The 9,194-nt window shown below is 41.1% G+C and overlaps 1 protein-coding gene across 1 annotated transcript in view; it reads left to right on the top strand.

Annotated features, from left to right (window-relative positions):
* lama1 (laminin, alpha 1) overlaps positions 1-9,149 on the top strand; it is a 33,340-nt gene extending 24,191 nt beyond the window's left edge. Inside the window, exons 42-63 of the mRNA XM_055181679.2 lie at positions 7-123; positions 238-420; positions 1,946-2,100; positions 2,504-2,647; positions 2,728-2,861; positions 2,947-3,094; positions 3,175-3,299; positions 3,392-3,542; positions 3,627-3,771; positions 3,853-3,994; positions 4,076-4,193; positions 4,465-4,632; positions 5,160-5,311; positions 5,607-5,789; positions 6,006-6,189; positions 6,654-6,760; positions 6,839-7,028; positions 7,113-7,265; positions 7,435-7,588; positions 7,671-7,804; positions 7,882-8,098; positions 8,817-9,149. Of these exons, the coding sequence (XP_055037654.2) occupies positions 7-123; positions 238-420; positions 1,946-2,100; positions 2,504-2,647; positions 2,728-2,861; positions 2,947-3,094; positions 3,175-3,299; positions 3,392-3,542; positions 3,627-3,771; positions 3,853-3,994; positions 4,076-4,193; positions 4,465-4,632; positions 5,160-5,311; positions 5,607-5,789; positions 6,006-6,189; positions 6,654-6,760; positions 6,839-7,028; positions 7,113-7,265; positions 7,435-7,588; positions 7,671-7,804; positions 7,882-8,098; positions 8,817-8,971 (3,359 nt within the window). The 3' untranslated portion in view covers positions 8,972-9,149. The remainder of the gene's footprint in view (positions 1-6; positions 124-237; positions 421-1,945; positions 2,101-2,503; positions 2,648-2,727; positions 2,862-2,946; positions 3,095-3,174; positions 3,300-3,391; positions 3,543-3,626; positions 3,772-3,852; positions 3,995-4,075; positions 4,194-4,464; positions 4,633-5,159; positions 5,312-5,606; positions 5,790-6,005; positions 6,190-6,653; positions 6,761-6,838; positions 7,029-7,112; positions 7,266-7,434; positions 7,589-7,670; positions 7,805-7,881; positions 8,099-8,816) is intronic.
* Positions 9,150-9,194: the final 45 nt, after the last annotated feature.

Genomic DNA, 9,194 nt, shown 5'->3' on the forward strand with positions numbered 1-9,194 from the left:
GTTCAGGGCTGGAGTTTAACACCAGTGATGTAACCAGCAGATTGAATCTAACCAGAAGAAATGTTCAAAACTTCACCCAGCTGTTGCCAGATGCTCTCATCCTCCTGAGAAATTATCCAAACAGTGAGTTAAACTCCATCTATCTCCACTAACAGATCTAACTGTGTTCCTTTAGCTCAGCTTCTGTAGATAAAAGTCAAATGCATTCATGTAGACGTCTATCGATCTGTTATACAGACAGTAGAGAGGAAATTCTTGAAGCTAAACATCAGGCAGAGGCGGCAAACGCATCCCTACAGAAAGCTCTAGAACGATTGGAGGATTATCAGATGAAGCTGAAGGAGTCGTGGTCTGCCGTCAGCTCAGCCAATCACAGCGCCAGGAGCTCCAGCGAGATGATCAGAGACTCAGAAGACACCGGTGAGTTTCATGAACCAACATCTTCTTTACATTCAATACAATGATGTGAAGTGATGATGTCAGAGATCTAATAAAGACTTTACTAAACAAATTAGTGTGGGAGCACAATTCCAAAAAAGCGCCAATGGGAGTGGGAATATCTGCAGGTTATTTACAAATTAAACTGTTAAGCGTTGCCGTCCCGAATACGGGACACCTAAGTTTGCATTAATATTGTTGATGTAAATTTTAATCTATCACTACAAACTATATATCGTTGGAAAGGTCTAAGCCTCCAAAATAGACATTTCAACAGTGTTTTACAAAATAAATTATGTAGGGAGAGTAATTGATTCATTTATGAAGAGAGTGTGCCTCAAAACATTTATTTTCTGCTAAATAAATGTCACTGTCCCACCAGCAGGACGACTACATTTACTTCAATGTTTCCATATGAATTCTTATCTAATCATGACAAACTGTATATTGTTTGAAAGCTCCAAGAGTGTAGATTTAACTCAATAGGGTGGGGTGATGCTTAAAAGGTTTAATAATACAGACACAACAGCTGATTTCCATTAAGACCAACGCAATCTACTAAAAGCAGCGCAAATTAGTTAAGGGTCGCAAATAAGCAGAGCTGATGAGGTGCTGGTGATCTACTGACACCTGATGAACTTGAGTTCAGCACCACAGATATTGCAACTGAAAATTTGGGGTGTGATCTCTCAGCAAAAGAAGCCATAGGCTGTGTCCAAAATCTCAAACTGTGACAGTAAGTACTGAATTAGATGAAGTATCTATACATCTAACCCTAACAACCTTAAAACAGTAGGTACTAAATAGTATGAATATGGAGAGTATGGATGAATTTGAACGTACTACATCCACCATGTTTATACATCACGTGACATACATCGTCAAAACAACCAGTTAGTCGTTAACTGGAATGACATTAAACTAGCACAGTTTAACCACGAGGGACAGCTGTCTAATAAATGTATTTGCATTTTAATAGAGCCGCGTTACCACTTTTGGACATTTTTATAAAACGCCTCTCCTTCATTTTCTTTATTGGATAACTTCTCTCTGGGGCTCACAGGATAGTAAAGGGTCCATCGAATGAACGCTTCGGGATCTTGCCAGATGGTACTTTTCTCCTTCTGTTTTTGAAATACTGTGAATTCGGACATACTACTCGCCTCGCTTACTGCTTTTCGCCCGCTATATATACCATTAATATCACACACGCAAACATAGCAGTAAATCACGTTGCGTGAATCATTTAAAAAATCTCCCCCCAAAAATGTTGTGTCTGACAGGGAAACTCCTAGAAATGCATATGCAAAAATAACTAAACCACACCTTTTCAGTGCTAATGATCCACTGCGTATCTTTAGTAAATCCTGACATTGTTATTTAACACCAAAATGATGGTTTGCGCTGGTGCGAACTGTTAGTAAATCTGACCCCTGATGTTTATGAAATGCAGTTTATGTGTGTTATTTATAAAATGTGTTTTACTGATAATGTTCATAACCTTCAGCCAGTGCAGTCAGATCCACATTGAATGAAGTTCATCTGCACACTGAGCGACTCTACGACCGTCTGAAACCTCTGCAGACGCTGAGTGAGAATCTGGGCAGAAACCTGTCTGAAATCAGAGAGCTCATCAGACAGACCCGGAAACAGGCCGCATCCGTGAGTAACAGATCTGAACCGTTCCTCTCCCCAAAAAATAACTGAGAACCCTACTGAAAAATCCAGCTAAAACCAGCATAAGCTGGTAGCTGGTTTTAGCTGGCTTTAGCTGGTTTAAGGTGGTGTACGCTGGTCCTCCCAGCCTAACAAAGCTGGTCATGCTGGTGGGCCAGCTGGTATGCCAGCATGACCAGCTAAGCCTAGCTAGACCAGCTTAAAATGTGACCAAAACACAGCTAGACCAGCCTGCTACACCAGCAAAACCAGCTTCCAACACCAGCAAAACCAGCTAAAACCAAGCTGGGGACCAGCTAAAACCAGCTCACCAGCTTATGCTGGTCTTAGCTGGATTTTTCAGTAGGGAAAATACACATCTCTGACACCCACACCTGTGTCACTGTAGATTAAAGTGGCCGTTGCTGCGGATCGAGATTGTGTCCGAGATTACAAACCCGAAATAACATCCAGAAACTTCAACATACTTACACTTACGGTGAAGACCGCTGAACCGGATAATCTGCTTTTCTATATGGGCAGCAGTCTGACTGTAAGTTATACAACCTGAAAGTCAGATGTTTGTGTTTAATTCTGTTTATATATAAACATGATGTGCTATATCCACATCAGGAGGATTTTATGGCTTTGGAAATGCGTCATGGGAAAGTGTCATTCCTATGGGATGCTGGTTCTGGATACACCCGACTGGAATATCCCAACATTCAGATCAACAACAACATGTGGCACAGGATCAACGCCACAAGGTATGAAAAATCATTCTTTAAAGACTGTAGATATAATCTACGATCTGTCGATATTTTATATTTGTCTTCATTTCTTTAACTGCAGGTTTGGTAAACACGGCACCCTGACCGTTCAGCAGACGGACTCTGAACCCATGCCCACCGTCAAGACCACTGCTGCCGGTTCTTCTACTGTTATGGACGTCAACAAATCCACCTGGATGTTTGTTGGAGGTTTGGGTGGTCAGGTGAAGGTGAGGGCTTCATCCGCTTTATAAGGATCTCCCTCAACATCTCTGTTTTGTTGTTTTACATTCTCTGTACATCTCTGCAGAAATCTCCAGCGGTGAAGATGACTCATTTTAAAGGCTGTATGGGAGAAGCGTCACTCAATGAGAACAATATTGGATTATGGAACTATAGAGAGAGAGACGGAGAGTGTGCTGGATGTTTCATGAGGTCTGATCACACACACACACACACACACACACACACATACACACGCAGATCTGAATAAACATTAAACTCTCTCCTCCATGTGTCACGTATAGCGTGCGGACAGAAGACACTTCATTTCACTTTGACGGCAGTGGATACTCTGTGGTTGAGAAGTCTCTTCGGTCCATGTCCACCAGCGTCATCATGTTCTTCAAAACTCTTTCTCCAAACGGCCTGCTCCTTTATCTGGCCTCCAACGGCACGGTATGATCTCACCAACACCTTTTTAAAAAAGTCACGGATCATTTCTTTTAGTTTGATCCCTCACATGTTCTCCTGTATGTACAGAGAGACTTCTTATCCATTGAGCTGGTAGAAGGAAAAGTTCACTTGACCTTTGAACTGGGTGCTGGAGTTTTCACCCTGACCTCTAACAAAACATACAACACGGGCAACTGGTACCGTATCGCCCTGCAGAGGAACAAACGCAAAGGTGACTTATAGACTTCACCTATCTCTCTTCTCATTGGCTGGATTCATAGTCTAATAATAAAAGGGTTTTTTTTGTCTTCAGGACATTTAGCTGTGATGGCAGCTGAGAACCCTTCAGAGCGAGAGGTCATGGAAGGGGAGGCACCGGGTTCATCGTCTGACCTCAATCGCTCCGATCTCGACCCCATTTATATCGGCGGCCTACCCGCCTCTCGACCAATCAGGTGTGATAAGTTTGAACTATAAGCATGTTTTGAACATCACACATAAATCTTTCTCAAACTTATTGTGAATTATGTCTGCAGGAGAGAGGTGGTCGCACGATCGTTTGTCGGCTGTATGAAGAATGTCGAAATTGCTCGTACAAATTTTGATCTGCTCAGAGAGTCGTACGGAGGAGTAAAGAAAGGATGTGTGCTAAAGGTAAAAGTCCATCACCTACAGCAGATGGCGCCAGAGACATTTAATTTATTTATAACTGCTATCAAATACAACACAGAGAGGATTTTACCAGAGACTGCAAATACAGAAATGATTCTCATGCTAACTATGTCATATTATAATACAGATATTCCTGAAGTTTACCTTTTAAGTATCTTGACTTTATTCCTCAGAAAGCAAAGTGTTCCCAAATACTCCTTAAAGTGTGCTTGATTGTGTTCATTGAAACTCATATTATGTTGATGTGTTTTAGCCCATCCGCAGTCTTTCTGCATTTGGTGATGGTTATCTGGAGATGCCTGGCATCATCATGGGTTCACATACAGAGATCATGACCACCTTCTCCACTAAACACGACAGTGGGGTCATTCTGGCCGGATTCAGCAGAACCACAGGACGCTCACGCAGACAAACACAACAGGTCAGTTCTACATCACACAATATTATTATTCATTTAATGATGTCATGCTATTAATGATGTGATGTTATTGTTGATGTGATGCTGTAATGTTAGTATCAATGTGATGTTATTGTTCATGTCATGATGTGATGTTAAAATCGATGTGATGTTATCATTGTGATATTATTATTGATGTGATGTTATCATTTGTGATGAAGTAACGTTATCATTGATGTGATGTTATTGTTCATGTGATGCTGTGATATTATAATCGATGTGATGTTATCATTGTAATATTATCATTGATGTGATGTTATTGTTCATGTCATGATGTGATGTTAAAATCGATGTGATGTTATCATTGTGATATTATTATTGATGTGATGTTATTATTGATGTGATGCAGTAATGTTATTGTCAATGTGATGTTATTGTTTTATGTTTTGATCTCATGTTATTATCGATGTTATGTTTTCATTGTGATGTTTTTATCATTGATGTGATTTTATTATTGATGTAATGATGTTTTTTCATCTGTTTCTCATCAGTCTCTCCTGACTGTAACGCTGGTGTCTGGTTGGCTGGAGGTCCGTGTGGGTGTGGCTGAGGGTGGGGCTGTGCACAAGGCAGTCGTAAAGTCACGAAATGGCTCGTTCAGTGACGGACGGGAGCATTCACTCGTACTGCAGAGGAATAAACGGTTTGTGACGCATCATCAAATCATATCTATAGATGTATTAACAGATGTCATATAGAGCTGGTTTTCCAGACAGAGTTTAGATTAAAACAGGGCTAACCCTTATATGAAAAACAAACTAAGGCACTGTCTTTAGAAAAGTAAAAAGGGTTAGGCCTTAGTTATATTGGGACACTGAAGTAGTTCAAACAATTACAGGTGTGCATCTTGAGACAAAACAATGCAGTGATATATTTAAAGATCTGTCATTGGTTATGAGGATGTCATTGATCTTTTCCTCTGTATGTTTGTGTGTCAGGAGCATTACAGTGTTTGTGGATGAGGAGAATCAGCCCACAATAAAACTGGGCTCATCTTCAGATAAACCTCTGTCATTGGGACGTCTCTGTATCGCGGGTGTTCCTGCAGGAGAAAGCATCACAGGACTGAACGCCATGACCTCTTTCTACGGCTGTATCAGAAACATAGCTGTGGATGGAGTGTGAGTAAAATACATACTCATATACTCTCTATCAAATACTTACACACGAGTAAAATAGTCATACAACAGTACCGTGATGGCATCCTGTGATTATACTGTGATACTTTGATACACGCATTCATTTACTGTTATCTCACAGAAACCCTGAAGTCTCCATAATAATTGTCTATATATATCAATCCAGAAGTACAGTAAGAGATGTAATTGATGTTTCAGACTGCTGGATCTGTCTGCTGCTCTGCACTATGAGAACGTGGACATGGACAGCTGTTTACTGCAGGAGAGACCCAGACGAGTTCTTTTACCTGATGATGTAGAGACGGATCCGACCCCTGACCCCGCTGTACCACCTCTGACCCCTACACCAGAGCTCATCACCGTCACAGCACACAGCACCAGTGTAAGCCAACATGACATTTAAATACAAATCTCTATGATGAAAGAGATCCATAGGGATTATTGTCTGATATAAATCTGATCCTATCTGTGAAACCCAGACTAAAGTCTCAGAATCCAGGAGCATCACAGGAGCCTGATATTTAATATGATCTTACTCAGTCAATATTAATCATATCAAGATTATATTATATTTTGAGTTTGAGTTTAAATGAAGGCTGATGGATAAATGAATGTGTGGATATCTATCTATTATAGAGAGATATATAAACAACAATATTCACCTTTAACCTGTGTGAGTGTTTATTTGAAAGCTCAGGTTTCAGTGAAAGCAGATTAATGAGTCAGATTGTGTCTGTGATTTACACACATGAACGTGTTGCGTTACATTCTTGTGTCGTCATCATTGAGTATGATAAGAATGTCATGTGTGTCTCATGTCTTTATTTGGTCATTTCTCTTTCTCAGTGTGTTGCCATGGATGACACCGAGAGTATCCCAGAATCCCATCAGTTTGGATTGTCTCGACACAGTCACGTGATCATGGCCTTTAAGAATAAGACGGTCAGAACGAGGTAAACCTTTAACCGCCATCACCACAACAACAGGAATGAAGCGTCTCTGGTATGAATCTAATGAAATGTGTTTGTCAGTTTTACAGTGAAGATGTCGGTGCGCACGTTCTCTCGCAGCGGCGTTCTCTTCTACATGGCCAACGCTAACCAGCAAGACTACGCAGTGCTGCAGGTGCACAACGGTCGTCTGCTGTTCTCCTGTGATTTGGGCAAAGGTCCCGCCAGCGCCACGCTGCCCATCATCATCAGTGACGGCCTCTGGCACACCGTCAGTTCCTTCTGCATTCAAACAAACCTTTATATTGAGAGAAGAGCTGTGTGATCTGATGTGTGTGTGTTTGTGTTTGTGCAGGTGAAAGCAGAATTCAGTAAGAAATCAGTGATGATCAGCGTGGACGGCTCAGACTCGGATCACAGCCCTACTAAAGGACACACATTAGACGTGGAGGGGAAGTTATATGTCGGAGGACTTCCAGCGACATATACAGCCAAGAGAATCGGAAATGTAATTCAGCTTATTGTGCTTGCTTCATTACAATTCAATACAACACCAAAACATCAGATATCAATAATACTAATAATCGATGCTAGAGTACTCATCATCCCTTTAATGGCTTGTGTTATCACATCTTTCAAATGTGTTTTTAACAGCTAGTTTGTGTTGTATAATTCAGGTGACACACAGTCTGGCGGGCTGTGTACAGAACGTGATGTTTAACAGCGTCCTGATGAACCTCAGCAGTCCGATGTCTTCTTACTCCACGCGTTCCTGCTACAGTAAAGTTCAGGACGGGACGTTCTTCAGCGGGAGAGGACACGCTGCCTTCAGTAAGAGTCTCATTATGTTGCAGTAGATAATAAAAGCATCAGTAGTAATAATAATAATAATCATTTTCCTGTGTTTCTACAGTGAAGGACGGTTATAACGTTGGCTCAGATGTGACGGTGACTTTAGAGTTTCGCTCTACGGTGTCAGATGGAGTTCTGTTGGGAATCAGCAGCAGTAAAGTGGACGCCATCGGTCTGGAGCTCATCAATGGACAGGTTTGTGCCGCACACCCGTGTTGTGATACACAAGAGCTGCTGTCGGATTGATATTAATGTTGTTCACGCTCTCACAGGTCGTGTTTAATGTAAATAACGGCGCGGGCCGCATCACGGCTATCAGCAGGTCACGTGGACTCTTGTGTGACGCTCGCTGGCACTCTATAGTGGCCAAAAAACAGAAACACAGTCTGAGTTTGACCGTAGACGGCGTTACCGTCACCACAGAGAATCCGTACTCATCATCTACCTCAGCTGAGACCAAAAACCCAATCTATGTTGGTGGATATCCAGGTACTGTACCTTTAAACAGTTATGTTTACGTTCATTATTATGAGATCTACTCTTTCAACAAAAATCTGTAATACTGTAAGAGCAAAATGAGTTTTACTTAAAGGGGGCCATGGCACAAGACTTTTTTAAGATGTCAAATAAATCTTTGGTGTCCCCAGAGCACATATGTGAAGTTTTAGCTCAAAATACCATATAAATAATTTATTATAACATGTTAAAATTGCCACTTTGTATGTGTGTGCAACAATGTGCCGTTTTGGGTGTGTCCTTTAAAATGCAAATGAGCTGATAAAATTCAAACACTGATCACAATGATGGTGGTTTGTTGAAATTAAAACTCAATTGTGCTTTTCTCTGCACTAAATGTCAGTGCTGTGATTGGATAGTGCAGATTAAGGGGTGGTATTATTATAATAAGAGCTCCTTCTGAAATCACAAGGGGAGACAAATTTCAATGAGCTATTTTTTTCACATACTTGCAGAGAATGGTTTACCAAAACTAAGTTACTGGGTTGATCTTTATCACATTGTCTAGGTTGATAGAAGCACTGGGGACCCGATTATAGCACTTAAACATGGAAAAAGTCAGATTTTTAGGATATGACCCCTTTAAGTGTAAATCTGAACTTTGTAAGAGGATTAGAGGTGTAACCTCATTAAGTGATGTAGTAAACATAAGAGCGCTACATTTCTTTGTGTTGCTTTGTGTCAATCACAGGTGATGTGAAGCAGAACTGTCTGGTGGGACGAAAAGCGTTTCGCGGCTGTATGAGGAACCTGCGTTTGATGAAGGGTCACGTCACAGATGTCCTAGACTTCACTTCAGCCTTCACATACGCGCATGTGTTTCCTCACGCCTGTCCTGCTGCATAAACCACTGACAACCACTCACACCCCCATATACACATACTGTTGGTCTTATTGTGTTTAGATTTGATAAATGAATAAAATGATGTTGCTTTCTTAGTAAAATAAGTTTCTCGTGTTCCTCTGGATGAGATTTACACCTTTTTGGAAACATTCCTTGACTGTCTCGCATTCCAAAGCAGAAGATGCTGAGTGATAATGAAACTCTCTCGCTCTCTCTCTTTGACCT

The sequence above is a fragment of the Misgurnus anguillicaudatus genome, chromosome 25, assembly GCF_027580225.2.
Source record: "Misgurnus anguillicaudatus chromosome 25, ASM2758022v2, whole genome shotgun sequence".
Lineage (NCBI taxonomy): Eukaryota > Metazoa > Chordata > Actinopteri > Cypriniformes > Cobitidae > Misgurnus > Misgurnus anguillicaudatus.